The 20,333-nt window shown below is 26.1% G+C and overlaps 4 protein-coding genes and 1 long non-coding RNA gene across 5 annotated transcripts in view; 3 read left to right on the plus strand and 2 right to left on the minus strand.

Annotated features, from left to right (window-relative positions):
* LOC126898650 (uncharacterized) overlaps nt 1-20,333 on the plus strand; it is a 114,561-nt gene that overhangs the window by 17,169 nt on the left and 77,059 nt on the right. The window lies entirely within an intron of this gene.
* On the plus strand, nt 159-8,462 carry LOC126898479 (flotillin-2). Its single transcript, XM_050672534.1, has 5 exons — nt 159-279; nt 395-479; nt 7,084-7,178; nt 7,249-8,018; nt 8,098-8,462. Exons 2-5 carry the CDS (start codon nt 431-433, stop codon nt 8,456-8,458), a joined length of 1,275 nt encoding a protein of 424 aa, XP_050528491.1. The 5' UTR covers nt 159-279; nt 395-430; the 3' UTR covers nt 8,459-8,462.
* Nucleotides 505-2,849, minus strand: LOC126898397 (glucose dehydrogenase [FAD, quinone]-like). The gene is made up of 3 exons (XM_050672396.1): nt 2,005-2,849; nt 1,308-1,623; nt 505-1,243 (listed from the first exon to the last, which is right to left on the minus strand). The coding sequence occupies exons 1-3, from the start codon at nt 2,746-2,748 to the stop codon at nt 561-563; spliced, it is 1,743 nt and encodes a 580-aa protein (XP_050528353.1). The 5' UTR covers nt 2,749-2,849; the 3' UTR covers nt 505-560.
* LOC126898368 (glucose dehydrogenase [FAD, quinone]-like) lies at nt 5,171-20,330 on the minus strand. The gene is made up of 5 exons (XM_050672340.1): nt 20,131-20,330; nt 9,537-9,778; nt 9,301-9,442; nt 6,919-7,047; nt 5,171-6,822 (listed from the first exon to the last, which is right to left on the minus strand). Exons 2-5 carry the CDS (start codon nt 9,768-9,770, stop codon nt 5,459-5,461), a joined length of 1,869 nt encoding a protein of 622 aa, XP_050528297.1. The 5' UTR covers nt 9,771-9,778; nt 20,131-20,330; the 3' UTR covers nt 5,171-5,458.
* On the plus strand, nt 9,959-13,236 carry LOC126898610 (eukaryotic translation initiation factor 3 subunit C-like). The gene is made up of 2 exons (XM_050672847.1): nt 9,959-10,025; nt 12,902-13,236. The coding sequence occupies exons 1-2, from the start codon at nt 9,974-9,976 to the stop codon at nt 13,219-13,221; spliced, it is 372 nt and encodes a 123-aa protein (XP_050528804.1). The 5' UTR covers nt 9,959-9,973; the 3' UTR covers nt 13,222-13,236.

Here is a 20,333-nt window from a genome sequence, read left to right on the forward strand (position 1 = left end):
TTTAGGTAATTATGTTAATTAAGTATTTATATTACATAATATTTATTGCTTTTAAATTAACATATATTCATGACAGAGATTATATTAAATATTTATCTATATTTTCTTTTTTGTTGTATTATGTTTTTTTCTGATGGCCGGAATTCTTATCACTGTATATGATTCAGATTCAATAAATTGATAAACCATATAGATTTTGCGATGTGAGAATCTTGTAGATTCTTTTAATTAATTATTCTGCTTTAGATAACTATTTGCTTGTAATTTTAAAAAAGAAAAGTATGTAGTGGATTTATGAATTAGTGTATTTATGAATTAGTGTATTTATTTATTAAGACAATATTATTCAATATATATTTATATTAAAATTAATGACTATTTTTTTTGTCTTAAGGTTCTTTCTAAAGTAAATAAAATTGAAAACTTAGACATGGGTCAAATTCATACTGTAGGACCTAATCAAGCACTTATAGTCTCAGGTAAGTAGTTACAGAATTATACATATTAAGTAAAAATATATCTTTTATTAAATAGTAGTTATCAACTATTTTTTATCTCTTCTATATAGACCAATTATTTTTTATTAAATCTGCTGCTTTTTCAGCTATCATAAGAGTTGGTGCATATAGATGAGCTTTAGGGATAACTGGTATTATTGATGAGTCAACCACTCTGAGTCCATTTATTCCAATTACTTGCAAATTATTATTGACAACATCTCCCATTTTACATGTTCCACATTGATTATGAAAACTGGATGTTGTATACTTTGCTAAACATTCCCAGTAGCTATCTGATTTAAAGCGAAATGTGTCACACTCGGGTATAGGAATTTGTACCATTTTAGCTCCTAAGATTTTGAAAGCATTGGTCTCTTCTACTAATTTGACAGAAAATTTTAAGGCATATACAGAATCATTTAAATCAGTCTTATTTTCATAAAAATCATAGTTTAATATTGGCTTGTGCCAAGGATTTTTATTTTCTAAGGTCACTTGTCCTCTTGCATCTGGTTGTAATAGTACTGGCATTATTGTAAATGTGTCAGAAGTTTCTGATAGAGATGAAAGTATAAGTTCTACATATTTTCCTGAAGGGGTTTTTATATAACCCAAACCTTCTATTCCTCCTGGTATAGTTAGAGGCCCTTTACCATAAGTATACCAATCATCAAAGACCAGTAAATCTGATAAAGATTGTTCATCAATGGAAATATTTGTTTGATTAATTTTGAATCTTAAACCTAAATATGAATAAAACAAACATTTTAGTAGAAATATTATTGTTCAAAAAAATGTTTAATTTACCAGTTGTTCCATAATGATCTTCTAATTTTTGACCTACTGGTAAATCTTTAATTAATGGTATTTTATGTTTTTTTAATTGTTCTTTTGGTCCAATTCCTGATAGCATGAGTAGTTGGGGCGAATTTATTGGGCCAGCAGACAATATAACTTCTTTTTTAGCAGATGCAATTCTTGTTTTCCCTTTTTTCACAAATTCCACACCTATAGCTTTTTGCATTCCAGAATCTATTAATAATTTTGTTACTCTACTGAAAATTGCAACATGTAAATTTCGACGATCTTTCACTGGTTTAATATATGCTTTAGCTGAACTCATCTATATAAAAATTATTTTGTATAAATACTTTGTACAACATAAAAAAATATTAAAAGTTAGTATTTTTAAGTTGTAGATGTTTGTAGTTTTGGGTTAATATAGTGTTCTTTTATTTTTATATTTTATTTTTGTATGATTTACTATTTTTTAATAATTATTAATTCATTTTTTGTTTTTTATTTATGTTTAAGACGTGTTAGTTTTGATGTTTCTTTTTATTTCTATAATTAATAATTTATAAATTGAGAGAATAAAGTAGTATAAATTAACTTGATTTCTTAAAGAAAGTTATTAACACAAAGATTATGTTAAGCTAATGAAGTGCATTTTTAGTATCCTATTGTGAAATAAATCATGTATGCTTGAAATAAGGTTATTTACTCTGTGTCCTTCCTTTGTAGTTGCTTGTACACGAGAAACTCCATTTACTAGTTCAACTGTATAGTCTATATTTTTTCTTAAACCTAATTCACCTCCTGCTTCAATAAATTTTTCTATCAATGGTGTTTCATATTGAATTCTTTCTATGTGTAAATTTCCTTTAGTTGAATGTAAATTTGAGTCTTGATATTCTGATATAGTATAATTTTCCAATTTTAAAAAATAAGGCATTATTTCTTCGAAAGACCATCCACTATTGCCCAGTGCTGCAAAATGGTCATAGTCATCTTTGCTTCCTCTAGTGTAGATCATATTGTTTATAATTGAAGAGCCTCCTAGACCTTTTCCTTTGGGCCAGGGACATCTTTTATTACTTCTTCCTAAACAACCATTCTTTGTTGGTTCAGAAGTATAACCCCAGTTATAATCAGTAGATTGGAAGTATTTTGCAGCTGCAGGCATATCTGTGTATACTGATTCATCTTGTCCAGCTTCTAATAATAATACTGAAAAATTATTATTTTCTGATAAACGATTTGCAATAACACAGCCTCCTGGACCTGCACCAACTACAATAAAATCATATTCCTTCAATATAGGTTTATTTCCTAAATATGTATTTTCTCTGAATGGTATTCCTTGTTGAAGATGTTGTCCATAAAAAGAATCAAGTACTGTAGTAAAAATTGATTCAACTTGTAATATTAGTGAAATTAATAAGGTAACTATTATATTCATTTTCATGATGAACAAACTGCGTAGTTAATGTTCTTGACCATGAAAAACTGATTGCTATTAGAAGTAATATTTTGACAGAATACTTTATATTTAGGTCATTCTCCCCTCTTAATATGTACTTCTTTATTTGCATGTATAAAGTTTACTATATTAGACAAAGTACAGTTATACAGTTTTATATGTTATGTTTATATATGAAAATAATTGCTGATATGCCATTGAACTTCAAAATGTAGGTCATTTGACATTGAACTTGTTTCATAAATATTTTCGCTGAAAGAGTGTATAAATCAAATGTAATATGTTTTAAATAAAAAAATCTATATTTTTATTTTAGTCAAATGAAATAATATTTATAATTATTATTAATAATATAATATCTATTAAACTTGAACAATATATTATTAAATAATAGTTATTAATTAAAAAAATTTAATAGTTATTATTGATACTTTGATAACCAATGAAACATTAGTGTAATTAAGTTACTCTTACTTTTTTATCGCATTGTTTATTTCTATAAGCATGCATTTTTTTTTTTTCGAAACTTCAAGATACAATGTAATTTAATAATTTTCTAATTGGTTAAATAATTGTCAAATATAGATAGTGAACTTAACTTTTAATTTACACAACATAAAGTAAACAAAACATTAAGGTACCAGAGAATAACCAACTGATTGTTACTTCAAATTTATTTGATGACCAGGTTACATATAACAATTGACTATTGAATAGTTCGATTGTTATATTTTAAATTATATACAGGGTTGAATAGACTTAACTGACAGCTCTCATAACTGTTGATATGATTTAAATTTTGTTGTAAGATGGGCGGAGTATGCATTAAAAAATATAAATCAACACAATATGTACCCATTTGCCCTATGTATACACTCTATATATTATAATGCTTGTAACTCAATAAGTAGATATCAACTTGTCTATTTTTTTTTTATTAGAAAAGCTCAAAGACAAAAAGCTATTTTAAAATGTTGAAAATACAATGCAATGATTATTGAATCAAAATTTACAAGAGTTGTCTGTTAGATCTGTTCTACACTGTATATAACTTAAAATATATAGAACATACTATTCAATAGTCAATTGTTACAAAACTAGTCATTTTCTTTTTTGGATCATTTTAATTTTATAAATAGAATGTTAGAATAGTTACTCATGTATGTTACAATCTAACAAAATTAAGTTAGTACCCTTATTATGACAAGGGATAATAAATTTTAACCACTTAAAAATTAATAAATAAATATTACCTAAATAAGTGAATAAATAAAATTCTTATTATTTTAGAAGAAATCTAGTGGTTAACGATAATTATATCTCCTTATCTACACAGACTAATCCATTTTATTGTAAACTGATTAAATAGTAAAAAAAATTAAATAATACTGAACATTTTTTTTTTTAGTTACATACTAATATTTTGTAATTTATCAATTATGAAATATTTTTTATATTCATCCTTATACCTTATCAACTTTCAAATGGCATCATACATACATAATTAGCTTATTTAATAGACAATGATCTAATTGTAGAGCATAAAAAGAAGGGTAGAATAATATGGGTGAAATATATTATTGTAATTTTATATTTATAACGTTAGTTAGTTAACATATTTTAAAACAATAAATTTATAAATGCAATTTGAACCATAATCATAATTAAGAAAAACGATGTAATCAATTGTTTTGTCAAGTCAATTAACAAAGTTCACTAACAGTTTACAAGAGAACACTGATTCTAGTGGCGAGAAAAACTCAGCAATAGGCATTTCAATTCTACCACTAATATGAAACAATAGTACTACATAATTAAGTAATTGACAACTTTTGCATCAGTATTTCGGAAGTTATTAACATTAATATTATTAACCACATTAGTCATATCTTGGCTGCATTTATACTTCCGCCATCACTATAAAATGTTGATAATTTCCAAAATATTTGTCCAAAAGTTATTATTGATCAAGTTGACGTCTCTATAAAATATAAGGGATAGACCTAAAAATGATTTTATGACATATAAATAAAAATACTTATGTAACTAATAAAATTCAAGAATAATTTTTTTGAAAAACTTATTATTTTAAGAGAAATTCAGTGGCAAGCGTTAAAAAAATCATTCTGTATTGCATATTTAAAAAAAAAATTTGAATTGTCCTCTTTCTTCTTAAATATTTGAAAATATGTTATGATTAATTAGATGAACAAAATTATTTTTAAACTATATCCCCTGTTATATATAAGTTATACTATGCCAACAGTTCTAAAATAAAAACGTCTTCACTAACATTGTAAGTACTAAATTCAGTAAAATTGAACTATATTGAGAAATACTTTTATTTGATAAAAAGTTAATTTTAAAATTATTGAAAAGTTATTAACTAATACATTTTTTTAAATTAAATTGAATTACATTTTTTGGAAGTATAAAAAAATTCACTTAGATTCACACCCAATAAATTAGTTTAATAATTTTACCATTAGTATCTTATTAGGTAATAGTTGAAAAATATTTAACTATAGTATTTTATGCAGTTATGAACTTTTTTTTGTGTTTCATTAAAATTATTTTTGATAAGTGATATTTAAAAAACATAAGTAGGGCATGATAGTTTACAAATAAAAAAATTAATACTCATTAATTATAGTACATTTTATCACAGATAATACTTATTAACATTTTGTAGAACTTAAACTCTAATAGGAATTCCCCAATCTTCTTTTATCATATCAGAACCTTTTTCAGCAATCATTATTGTTGGCGCGTTAGTATGTGCAGTTGGTATTTCTGGCATAATAGAAGCATCTATAACTCGTAGTCCTTCAATTCCCTGTACTCGTAACCTTGGATCAACGACTGCTGTAGGGTCTCCCAGTGGTCCCATTTTGCATGTCCCAGCCAAATGGTATACTGTAAATGTTAATTGTCTTGCCGCACACTTCCAATATTCATCTGAATCAAATTTGTGAGCTTCACAACCTGGCATTGGTGTATCCCATAATTTTGCATTTATACTTTGTAATGATTTGGTATTTGATAGTTTTTGACAAAGTCTTACGCCTTTTACTATAATATCTAGATCATTCTCATCAGAGAAGTAATTTGGAATGATAGCAGGATATCTAAAAGGATTGCGGTCTTTTAATTCTATGAATCCTTTACTTTTAGGTCGTACTATCATTGGAAATACCATGTATGTGTTTTCATTTTCTGTGTTTTTATAAACTTTATTATATATTTTATCTGTAATGCCAAATGATTGTTTTAGCGTAACATCTGAACTTACAGCTCCATTTATGAATAATAACTCAAGGTCAGGGTATCCTTTAGGGTTTTCTGGTTGACTTAGGTCAATAAAAGCTATTGCTTCAGTCCCTCCTGGTATAGTGATTGGACCAACACGGTTTCTCATAAAATTATAAAGTGCCATTGGATCACTTAAAAGCCTTTCAGTTTTTATTGAATTAGTGTCGTTCATAATAAAAGTTAATCCTCCTAAAGCTACGTGATCCATTAAATTTTGTCCAACTGGTGAATCTTGTATAACTTTTATACCTTTTGATGTTAAATGATTTTTTGGGCCAATTCCTGATAACATAAGAAGATGTGGAGAATTGATAGCACCTCCTGATATTATAACTTCTTTTCTAGCAAAAGCTTTGTATTTTATATCTCCTCGATAGTATTCAACTCCTATTGCTTTGTGTCCAGTTTTATCAAAAAGTATTCGAGTTGCTTGGCTTTTTTTGGTTACATGAAGATTTGAACGTCTACTTGCGGGATAAAGAAAAGCTTTATTTGTACTATATCTCAGTCCATTGCTCATTGTAACTTGGAGGTAGTTGAAGCCTATTTGATTTTCTCCGTTTATGTCTCTGATAGGGTATCCTAATTCTTTTCCTGCTTGAACAAAAGCAGTTGCTGCATTGCTCTTGTAAGGTATGTCGGAAACTGTTAGTAAACCTCCTTCTTTATGAAATTTTGTGTCTCGCAAAGTCATATTAGCATTTTCTGATTTAAGAAAATATTTAAAAACTTCATCTGAACTCCAGCCTTTAAATAAAATATTTATTTTATTTATCTTTGATTTTTTTAAAAATGTGTTACAGTTTAAAATTAATTTTCTTAAAATATTTTATTCTTTCTTACCAATATTACCAGCATCAAACCAAGTATCATAATCTTTTTTGTGTCCTCTTGTATAAATCATATAATTTAACACACTTGATCCCCCCATAACTTTTCCTCTTGGAAAATTACACTGCTTATTGACATGTCCTAAAAATTGTAATTATTATATATTATGAATTTTAGGGGGTTGTTGTGGTTCGACTAAACGAACTACAATAGTTGGAGGATGGACTTGGGCATGGTGGTTTATAACAGATGTTCAGAAATTATCACTTGAAGTAATTATTAGTATAAAATTTAATTATTATAATTTTTTTGGAAAATATTTAATTAATTTTTAATTTTTAGGTAATGACACTGAATCCTGTGTGTGATACTGTTGAAACTGTACATGGAGTTCCACTTACAGTTACAGGTGTTGCCCAGTGCAAAATAATGAAAGCTGATGAGCTCCTACAAACTGCATCTGAGCAATTTCTTGGCAGAACTAGTGCTCAAATCAAACAAACTATTCTTCAGACATTGGAAGGTCATCTTAGAGCTATATTGGGTACACTTACAGTTGAAGAAGTTTATAAAGATAGAGATCAATTTGCATCCCTTGTTAGGGAAGTTGCTGCTCCTGATGTTGGACGAATGGGCATTGAAATATTATCTTTTACTATAAAAGATATTTTTGACAATGTACAATATTTAACATCATTAGGAAGATCACAAACGGCAGCTGTGAAACGAGATGCTGATATTGGTGTTGCTCAAGCAAATCGAGATGCAGGAATTAGGGAAGCAGAATGTGAAAAATTAGCCATGGATATAAAATATGGTACTGACACAAAAATTGAAGACAATTCTAGATTGTTCAAATTACAAAAAGCAAATTATGACATGGAAGTGAATACAATCAAAGCTGAAGCCCAACTTGCTTATGAATTACAAGCTGCTAAAATACAACAAAAAATTAGAAATGAAGTAATACAAATTGATGTAGTTGAGAGAAAAAAACAAATTGAAATTGAAGCTCAAGAAGTAGAAAGAAGAGAACGTGAGCTAAATGCTACTGTTAGATTACCAGCAGAAGCCGAAAGTTATCGTGTTCAAGCTATTGCTGAAGGTAACAGGTAAGTTATTATTAAAGAATTTTTAAGAAAAATTAGAAAATTAGAAAATCAGGTATACTAAATATTTCAAATTTTGTAGAACTCAAGCAGTTGAAGAAGCTACAGCTTATGCTGAACGTATTAAGAAAATTGGATCAGCTGAAGCTTCAGCCATTGGTGCTGTTGGTAAAGCTGAAGCGGAAGGAATGATGCTGAAGGCAAATGTTTTTAAGACATATGGAGAAGCTGCTGTTATGGCTTTAGTTATGGATGCTTTACCAAAAATAGCAGCAGAGATTGTGTCTCCTTTATCAAAAACTGAAGAAATTGTATTATTGAGTGGTAATGGAAATATCAATACAGAAGTGAATCGTTTAGTTGCACAATTACCACCAGCTGTTCAAGCCTTATCGGGTGTAGATATTACCAAAGTTCTATCTAAAATACCTGGAGCTAAATAATAGATATATTTCATTCTATTTTTATATTTTTTATTGTTTTGCAATTTTTACTATATATTTTATATATAAAAAAAGTATAACTTATTATTTCTTTAATATTTGAAATTTAATTAGATAAATTGCTTATGAGTAAAAATACTTAAATTTTAGATTTTTAATAGTGCTAGAGTATATTAAAGATTTTTATAAAGCATTTTTGTTATTATTCATATTCCTTATATTTAATTTTCTAATATAAGTTGAGATAAAACTTTTGTTTAGTTTTATAATTTAATTTCAAAGATATTTTTAATTTAATACCTTAATCGTTCATCTAATTTTAATCTTTGAGATTTAAATTTTTTTGATTTTTGAGAAATATTTTTTTAATTTTAAAATATTACAGTGTGTTACTTAATTTTTCTTGATGATTTTTTGAACCTTTAAGACTTATGATGCACGAATAAAGAATTATATAAAATGTCGAACAAAAAACAAATTAATGAAAACTATTTGAATAATATTTGACAATTATTCAAAGTTTTAATTTATTCTAGCACTATTTATGCCGTTCTTTGTTATCTTTTGTAGTGTTATTTTGATATTTTGCATGTATTAATTATGATTTATTTTATTTTTTTGAAGTGTTAACAAACTTTTTGTTTTTTACTTTTGTTTTATACGTAATACATAACATTTTATCTATGCTTTTGATTTAACTAAATATAACGTTTTAACTTAATAAGTTAAAATTATTTTGTTTAATATATGAAATAATAAATAATGACTTAAGTAATTTTAAAATTATGTAATCAAATTTGTTTTCTTTTGTATATAATTAGCTAAAATAAAATAATGTTTACCCAAGCAATATTCATTTGAAGGCATAGTCTTATATTTCCAATTAGCTTCAGTAAACTGAAGCATATTGGCTGCCAATGGAATATCCATGATGAAGTGCTCTTCTTGGCCAGCCTCAATTAATAATACTTTCCATTTTAATACCTAATGTATAATAAAGATGTTAATAATAACATTAATTATTAATTTTAGTGAAGTCTATATTCTAGTTTAAATATTAATGTTATCAAATTAATACTTCAGTGAGTCGGCTGGCTACCACTGATCCTGCAGATCCTGCACCTACTATAATGAAATCATATTCAATATTATGTGCCCCTGGCTCATCTCTAGTTGTTTGATATGTCTCGCCAACTGCTCTAAAAAAAACATTCAATAGAGCTGGAAATAATGGCGGAAATGCTGTATTGTTTTCCATTCTAACCACATTGGAAGTGGTCAATACGATTACAGGTATAATAAAGGACCACATTTGAAGGCCTGTAATGTTAATTGACTTAATTACCGAAATATGTTGATTAAATTGAAATTGATTTACAACAATACTTAAAAGTTATGAAATTTAATTAGTTTTAACTAAATTATTAACATAAATAAATATTGAAATCAAAAAAGTACTGAAAGGTAAAATCAGACAATTTAGAATTTAAATTTAATAAAAACCATCATCGATCAATGGCGAACTGGACAGCCAGAAAAATTCTTGGTGAGAAGCTGCTATTTACATGTAAGTGTATATCAGAACTTTTCAAGGAACAAAATTTTGAGACCCAGTTCAACTATCCTCAATATAAACCCTGATCTGGCCGGGCCATTGATCAGTTTATAACATTTGCATTTCAAGCATGGCCAATCAACTTACAAATTTTAAGCCTAGATTATGACATTTTTGGGGGGATAAATCTAATTCCTTCTTCTAAAATTTATTTGTATAAGAATTCAAATTACTTTTCATAATTTTTGACTAGGCTAAATTTCAATCAAAAAATGAGTTTTATTTCCCCAATCCTTTCCCCTACATTTATAACACATACATACAGTATGACCCACATCTTATAAATAGTTAAAAGCTAATATTGTATAGCTACAAAGCTCCAGCACAGTTCCGCCTTTGCGAATAGAAATACTGTACTTATGTATATTAGCTTAAGGGCGTGTTTAAAAATCAGCGGCGAATTGGAGCACATGAAAAAAAACCCAGCACAGTGGGGTCGTGGCATAGTTGGGTCCAGTATAGATGATATCTGACAGTGATTAAAATCACTATCATAAAAAACGCTTCGATGCAAATCTGTAGTGTTTAATTAAAAAAAAAAAAATTGTCAAAAAANGATGATATCTGACAGTGATTAAAATCACTATCATAAAAAACGCTTCGATGCAAATCTGTAGTGTTTAATTAAAAAAAAAAAAAATTGTCAAAAAATAGGTCAAGTGAGAGCTGAGAAAATAAATGATAGCTCAAAAAAAAAAACCACATAGTAAAATAATATTAATATGAATTTCTTTTCACGAGAGGAGACTACAGTAATGAGATCCTTGATATTTATTGAAGTTATTGAATCTAAATGAGATAAAAATCAAATGAGTTAAACATTTTTTTCTAACTCAAAAAGAATTAAGAAAAAATTCAGTGCCACAGGCGTGAAAGACCCAAATGTTACCGTTACAAAAACCGTACGTCGCATTCGTCACTTAATAAAAATGGAAATTTAGTTAGTTCAAATTTTGAAGTTATTTTTCTCGACTTCAAAGAAACAAAAAAATTTAAGTATGTTTAACTTTTTATACTATGTCAATTAGATTGATATAATATTTATGACAATCAGTGTAATCCCCTTATAATAAAATAAAATACAAAACCAAGAATTTTAACACAAAAATAACATATTTTTGAATACAGTAGCTATTTTCATCATGAAAACAAAATAAAGTCCGAAATTTTTTTTTTTAACATTAAAGTATATTACATAAGCTTTAATTTAAGATATATATAAAAGTGTTAATATTTCCAGAACACTTTCAAAAATTAAGTTGAAAAAGTTCTACTTTCTATTTGCATTTTTATGTTTTGAACCCCCCTGTATTAAGGGGGGGTTCGATTTAAAAAAAAAGTATGTCGAATTAAAGAGGTATATAAATATTATTTCTCATAAAAAAATTGTATTGATCCATACATTTTTCGAAAAGTTATAACATTTTAAAGTTAAAAATGTAAAATATAAAATCGAGAATTTTAACATAAAAATAACATACGGTAGCCATTTTCACCGTGAAGACAAAGTAAAGTCCAAAATTTTTTTTTTCATGATAAAGTATATTACATTAGCTTTAATTTAAGATATATATAAAAGTGTCAGATCTTCCGGAACATTTTCAAAAGCTAAGATGAAAAAGTTAATTTTTTGTGAAAAAGTTGTCATTTTAAATCCCCTCTGTGGGCAGGTAAAGGGTCAGATTTATAAAATAAATATACCAAATGAAAGGTAAAGACATTATGCATCTAAAAAAAAAATATATATTGATATAGTCATTATGGAAAAAGTTTTGGCAGTTTTAAGTAAAAAAAATTGAAAAAATATCGAAAATTAGCAAATTTTAGGGAAATTATTTCAATTTTTGAGGGTAATGTGTTCGACTAGATACAATTTGTGATCTTTTAACGTTTCTTTGAAAGAAATCGGTTTGGTGAGAGCTGAGAAAAAGTGGTAATATATACATCATAGTAAAACCAATACCTTCTCAGCTTCGTCTCAAAGCTAAAATAAATGTCAATTCATAATTTTAGCTTCGATGCGAAGCTGAGAAGGTATTGGTTTTACTAAGATGTGTTTTTTTTTTTTTTTTTTTGTTGTAGGTAAATTTTTTTTAACTCTGATCTAACAAATGATAACAAACTACCAAGTATCTGCATTGATTAGAATCTAGTTGATTACAAAATTCGATAGAGTATACTCTATGAAACATTTTTTGATAAATCTTATCTTTAATTTGTTTCTTTTCTTATAATTTAGTAGTTACAATAGGTAATTTATTTGTTTTTGTTAATTTGTTATTTGCGTGCTCTGTCGTAACACAGGAAAGAAAATGATATTAGGTAAATGGGTAAATGTGAAACTATGTGTACGAAGATGAATATGAGGAGGTGGTGCCTGCTGTCTAGGTATTCACGTGCGTGTTGTCGTACAGTAGTCACCGTGCTCGGCTGACACTCCGGGTTAGCTGTGGGTGTCGAAAGGCTGTTGTTATAGGAAGGGAGAATAAGAGTAACACCTAGGTATGAGGTGCAGACGAAGTGCAAGACACAAATACTTGGGGTATAGGAGAGGACAATGAAGTACGAGGTGCAGACGAAGTGCAAGACACAANTCTTAATCAGGATATTAATAAGGAACTAGCAGTTTATGAAGCTTTTGGAATAATCCACCAATTTTTTAAAATTAAACACTATCTAAAGATTTGCATCGAAGCGTTTTTTTTTGATAGTGATTTTAATCACTGTCAGATATCATTATACTTGATCCAACTATGCCACGTCACCACTGTGCCGCGACCCCCCTGTGCTGGGTTTTTTAATATTGTTTTGTTTAAATTATTTAATAGGTTTTGAAGATTTAACTCGTGCCTACACTAAAGCATTCAATGCAGTCATTATGAAAGAAGAAAATGGAGTTGCCCCTCGATTTTTTGTTCGTTGTTTAGTAAAGATGGAAGATTTCATTAATGATGTTTGGGATGACCGTGTTGGACGGAAAAATTTATCAAAAAATAATTCTAAGAGCTTAGCTTCATTGAGACAAAAATTCCGAAAATATATGAAAGATTTTGAAAGTGATGTTGCTAAATTCAGAGAGAACCCTGATCTTCCTGATCAAGAAGAAGATGAAGTGGATTCTGATGAAAGTGAAAAAAACACATCATAGTAAAATTAATACCTTCTCAGCTTCGCATCGAAGCTAAAACATATTCCAAATGTCTTTTCTTATTCTGTAAATACAGAGTGTTCCAACATGTTTTGACATCTTCAAAAACCTTTAATTCGTCAAATATTTTATGTTACTTTTTAGCTTCGATGCGAAGCTGAGAAGGTATTAATTTTACTATGATGTGTTTTTTTTGTGTCTGTTACCATTTTTTTTCAGCTTTCACCGAACCGAATTCCTTCAACGAAACGTCAAAAGATCACAAATCGTATCTAGTTGAAAAAATTTCCCTCGTTCCCCGTAAATGGGGGAAATTTCCAAAAAAAGTTACAAATTTAAAAATCCCTAATATTCGAAATTTCTTTTACTTAAAATTGCCATAACTTTTTTAAAAATAACCAAATAAATATAATTATTTTTTATATAGATGCATGATATCATTACCTTTCATTTGGTATATTTTTTTTATAAATCTGACCCTTACCTGCCCACAGAGGGGATTTAAAATGACAACTTTTTCACAAAAACTTTACTTTTTCATCTTAACTTTTGAAAATGTTCCGGAAGGTCTGACACTTTTATATATATCTTAAATGAAAGCTAATGTAATATACTTTATTATGAAAAAAAAAATTTGACCTCTGGACTTGTCTTTGTGGTGAAAATGGCTACCTAATGCTATTTTTGTGTGAAAATTCTCGATTTTATATTTTACATTTTTAACTTTATAATGCTGTAACTTATTGAAAAGTGTATGGATCAACACAAATTTTTTATGAGAAATAATATTTTTTTATAATCCCTTTTTCATTCGACATACTTTATCTTAATCATTATATTATTAAGGAACTAGCAGATCATGTAGCTTTTGGAATAATACACCAATTTTTTAAAATTAAACACTAAGCGTTTTTTATGATAGTGATTTTAATCACTGTCAGATATCATCTATACTTGACCCAACTATGTCACGTTACCATTGTACCGTGACCCTCATGTGCTGTTTTTTTTAAAAATAATTATTACATTTTAGATTAAGTTAAAAGTTTTCGTGTAGGTGGGTACAACTTGTACTGGTGNTTGACCTCTGGACTTGTCTTTGTGGTGAAAATGGCTACCTAATGTTATTTTTGTGTGAAAATTCTCGATTTTATATTTTACATTTTTAACTTTATAATGCTGTAACTTATTGAAAAGTGTATGGATCAACACAAATTTTTTATGAGAAATAATATTTTTTTATAATCCCTTTTTCATTCGACATACTTTATCTTAATCATTATATTAATAAGGAACTAGCAGATCATGTAGCTTTTTATTTTAATTGACATAAATAGTAAAAAGTGTGCTTAAAATTACAAAAACTATTCTAAAATAAAAAGTAATACAAAATATTTGTTAAATCAAAAGTTATTTAAGATATCAAAACCTGGTGGAACACTCTATATACATAGTATGGTAATGAAGGATATTTGGAGTATGGTTTTATTGATGTTGTGTCCCAGTTTGCCTCTGATTATTAAATACGCCTTTAAATTAATGTACCAAAGTACAGAATTACTATTCGCAAGGGTCGGATTGTGCTGGAGCTTTGTAACTATATAACTAATAGCTTATAACTATTTCTATGTATAATTAAAAAAAAATAATGTTATATGTTCTTTTAGTGCATTATATTTTTATATACGAGTACATCTCATGTTTTCTTAAAGTTCCGAAAAATACATTGAATTTTTTTTTGCAATACTTAAGATATGTTTTTTTTTATTTTACTTTGAATAGTCTTATAAAAATAGAATTTTATGTTTAATTTAAAATTAATTTAATTTAATTTTCACAAAGATAATTTCCGCGTACATAATGGTTCATTCCAATATTTAGACGCTTCCATAATGCGGCACCAGAATTATTATAATGCAATTATTAAAAATATCTATAATTGATTTATCGTGATAGGTATCAATATATTTTAACATCACTAAAATTTTTCAAAAAATCGAAATGCTATCAACGACTAAAAAATATCTGTAAAGACGTCTATAATTTAATATTTATAGAAAAAAAAAAAAAAAATGTAATCAAAATTTAAAGTAGGTAGCTCCATTGGGTGCCCCCCTACTGCATGCTATTCAAGTCATATTGTAATTTTTTCACTACTGTTAACCCATTTACGGTTGTGCATATATTTTGTATAGATGTAAATTTTATAAAGTTATTTGAATAAAAAAATTTAATATTGAAAGAAAAAATAATTGTCCTCAGGACTTTTGTGTAAGTGGATGACTAAGTAAAAAAAATTAGTATGATTTTAATATGAAAATTGTAATATTTTAAAAATATTTAAATTGTTGTTCATGAATATTTTTTGAGGTTGGTTTTTTACAAATTATTGTCTATTCTATAAGCAAATGAAGAAATTAAGTTTGGGAGAGTTCAAATTCTTGCCCCAACATTTTTTTATAATAACTTCTTTATTTGCAATCAAATTGAAGTGTTTTATAATAGTGTTTTTAATTACCATCAGATTTCAACATATACTGGTGTCCTGTACTGGTTTTTTAAAATATATTATTGAAGAAATTTGGGTCGAGGAAGTGTTACCTCTTTATGACCTGAGGCGTAAAATTTCTAGACGTCTAAACGTCTTTGACAGCATAATAGAAATAATAGCAACAATTGCAAACTATTCTAAAATAATATCTATCAATTGATATTAATATATTTTTTTATAACATTAGCGAGCAGTTTTTCTAAATACAAATAATTTTAGTCAAGCTTGCTTAAGTTAAATTCTTTAAAAAATGTTTACATAGAATCGTAGAGTAAAGATGTTGTTTTAATAGGTTGATGTGTTGGTCAATACTACACAACTGATTGGTACACTTTTGGTTAATTTATGTCAAGAGAAATAGCAATGCAGAGAAAGTTAAAATGTTTCCACTCTCATGCAAGGCCATTTATATATATTTCAGTTTGCATTTAACAAACAAAACAAATAGAAAAATATGGTCATACATATAAAATATTACATTAAAGAGCTGAAATTAAATTCAACAAATCAATTTATTTATAGTAAATTATGTAATAAAAATAACTTATTGTATAATTTATTCAAGTATTAAAAGTAATTTATATTATAGTAGTGCTTTAAGAACGGCAAGGATTTTTTTTATTTAAACTGATCTGACTACTTTATAATACATTGGATAGAGTGGACATTAGACGCCGAATATGATCAAAATATTTTTAAACTTAATACTAAGTTAATGTTATAATTTTCATATCCTTATATTTTTAGTGAATATTTATTTTTATAAAAAAACATTTTCTTTGAAGGCACGTGCGGTTTTAACAACGATAATAGTGCCGTTGGTAATAAAACGATAGTTTTCTTAACCAATAGTACTCTGGTACGGATCTTTAGACTATCTCAGAGTATTAATAAATTGGTAGTAATTAAAATAAAACTAATTTATGTTTAGATCTAAGGATGAATTGACAAGGTGATCAAATAAAAGTTGATAAACATAAAATCAATTTATTAACTGATATAATTTTAAAACTCGTACAGCAATTTTATAAGAGTTATAAATTAATAAATGAGAAAAAACTGGGACGTCATTTGGAGGAAGGGGAAACTTAGACGTTTGTCCTAGTCTAAATTTTTTAGAACATATTGGAGCTGCACTGTGTTCTAAATGCATTTTAATTGGACAAAATTAATATAAGTCAACATTTTTTACTTTTGAGAAGAAAAAAACGTTAATAAAAGTATTTTAGAGGTTGCTAAATTCAAATTTGACTCTACTTTTTCAATATCCCCCCTTTTTATGGGGGGTCATAGTGTCTCTCATCAATTTTAGTCAACCTTTGATGTATTAAATCAAAATATTATGTTTTTATTGTATGGTTTTATTTTCATCATGAACTCCATTTTTCAAACTAGCATAAAAATTGAATATATATATATTATTTATGTTAAAATTGTAAAAAAAAGTCATATAGTCATTTTTTAAAAATATTTCTTTTTTAATATAAATTAGTTTAGTGGTTATATAATAGGGAATAAATCACAAGCGGCTTTGTGAAATATTGGGCAAAAATTTGCTCCATTTTGTATAATATGAAATGACGTTCCTGAAAAAAGTATTATATTTTAATTGGGTTGTATAACCCTATAAATTATTACATAATAATAATACCTGAAATTTAATTAATCCATTATTTTTCAGTGTCAAATTATGTAGCATTGTTCAATATCATTTTTTTTTTTAAATATTTTTTATTTTATAATTACAATATTTTTACAAAAGAATTGTGATAATATCATAATTTTTTTTATGTTAATAGTAATTATTTCAATATTTAGTTATGCTGAAAACATACAAATTACAATTTAAAAATTTTTGTGAAATTTCCTATCAGTCTTAAAAAATGTATAGTTATAGGATTCAGCAAAAGAAGTTATAAAGAAAAGTTCAACTTTAAAACGTCAAAATCAACTGAAGGCCTATGTAGTGGCTTAAACTTGAGATAAATATCTCAAATTTTGAATTTAAAAACCTGATTTTCAGTAATTAACGATTGTCTCAAAAACTAGAATCAACCTGAATATTTCAGATTTGAAATTTGTGACAAAATTTCATTCAGAATCCACTATCAATTGTTTGGCACAGAAAATATTTGATCTTATGTTGTGTAGTGTAAGTAAACTGGTATACAGCTAAGAAACCATATATTTGATAAGAAATTATATAAAGACAATGGCGTAACAAGAATTTTTTTTTTAAATAGTTTATAATTTTTTTTTTAAGAGGTATCTTAAATGAACTTGATCAAAAAATTAAAATCACTATAGTTATAAATATTTTGAACGATTATATTAAGGAATATGTTGTATAAATAACTCTTTAATACGATAACACTTAACTTAACAAAATGTACAATTACATATAATACGAAACATAATTTTGTTTTAATTTGTTATTTTTATGAAAGAAAACAGTTTTTACTTAACCTATTTAAATAGTATGTGAGTTACTTGTTGCATTCAACGCCAATTTTTTATTTGTTATATAAAATAACAAGTAGGTAAAATTAGGGTAAATTGGCCATAATATATCAATAAATCGGTTGTGACTTTTTGAAGAAAAAACACGTACGCACTTACCCAACCTCATCTTATATGAAATTTAATTCTTAAAATAAATTTTACTATATGAAAATAAAGTTTAAGATATACATTTTGTAGTAATAATTTATTATAAATAATTATATTATGTAAAAAAAATTTGAATAAAATAAAAAAAAATCATATGGGACAAGTTGACACGCGTAATTGGTTTTTAAACGGCAAAGTTTAGATTGAAAATCTCAATCATAGTCTTAGTTTAGTTTTAAAACTTAAGGCTAAGCCAAAAACTTAAAGAAATAGAAGTAAACATGATTAATGTCGTTTAATATAATCGGGTTGAAGACTAGTTTTCAGTTGTATATTTACACAATAAATAAATAAAAGACTAAATTCATAAATATCACAATATTAGATTATTTGATAAAATATTATTTTAGTTAGTTTTTAATAAGAATGATAAAATGTTTTAAAAATTATGATATTAATAAATTTACAGATATTTTTTGTTTATTTAAATAAAATTTAATGCTACGGGCGTTACTTCAACTGCAATTTTTACGACAATTTGTACACTATATTAATTATATAAGTACCAGAGGACACAAAAAGTTCAAAGATCGCATTGTTCATGACACAAATTAACAAAAAAATATTTTTTAATAAATAATTTTCTCTTTTTTTTTTGTTATGATATTTTTTGTATTATTTACGAAACAACAATTATTTCATGAAGGTTAAAGTCATTTTAAAGAATAAGAAATTTTTATTTCGCATGGCTTCAGATGCCATAACAATTACTTCTGAACGATACATCAAAAAAATATTATAAAGATGAGCGTACTTGGATATTTTTTTTATAACCTTATATTATGTTTCATAAGTATCTTAATGTACAAATATTATTGATATTTACGATAATACAGTGTATTATAGTGTAAAAAAATCACCAATAATGATTTTTTTTTTGAGAACAATTATTTATTAGATATATGTATATATACATTATATATAATTAAATAATCTTATAATTCTTAAATATATGCTTAATATTTCTTCAAAATTCAATTTGTTATTTTTTTATGTATGAAAATGTGCACGAATGTCAAAAATTGAAACGCTAGATTTAATAGTACGTTAAAATATATTTGTTGAACCACGAAGAAACATTAATTGATATTTGATTTGTAAAAAACTTATCGTAGAAAAAAGTTAATTTTATACAACCTTTTTGTACCGTTATAGTTACCTTGTTAAAAATAAGTTGATGGATATACCACAAGTATTATAATCAATTCTAAAGAATATGTTAAATGTATTCCTGATGACTTTTATTAGAAATATATAGTACAAAAAATGTAGAAGTTAAAAACCAAAGAATATATTCAATATAATTTTGAAATTATCTAATGTTGTTTAAGAAATTAAAAAAAAATCATCGAAAAAAATTTTAGCTGGTTTAACTTAGACTTTATTTGAAGTATAATTTAGAGATTTTAATATCGACAGAATAAAATAATTTTTTTAGGCAATTTATAAAAGTATTTTATTAAAAAAAAATAAAATAATCTTTAAATGCACTTGGATTATATGTTTATATGTAACTATATAAAACTAAAATGCTCTAAATGAATAATTATAAAAACCAAAAACAAATTATCCCTATTACAATAGGATTAATAATATCAATTTGTAATAATAATTGACGTTTATGGAAAGTAATATTATTATGACACTTCTTATTATAATTTTCTAAATAAAAATGATAATTAACTTACCTTTTAGTTTTAATAGATGGTATTTATTTTTTTGATTATTTTTGAAATTGACTGTAAAAATTATATTTAGAAATTATTTTTTCTATTGATAGATTTATTGATATATTAAATAAATAAGATTAACGGTACAGTTTTTTTTAATCTAAATAGTACAAAATATTTTATCTAAGTAATCACTATAGTTAAATAGTGCTTGTAGTAAC

Source organism: Daktulosphaira vitifoliae, unplaced genomic scaffold, assembly GCF_025091365.1.
Source record: "Daktulosphaira vitifoliae isolate Bord-2020 unplaced genomic scaffold, ASM2509136v1 Scaffold_1, whole genome shotgun sequence".
Lineage (NCBI taxonomy): Eukaryota > Metazoa > Arthropoda > Insecta > Hemiptera > Phylloxeridae > Daktulosphaira > Daktulosphaira vitifoliae.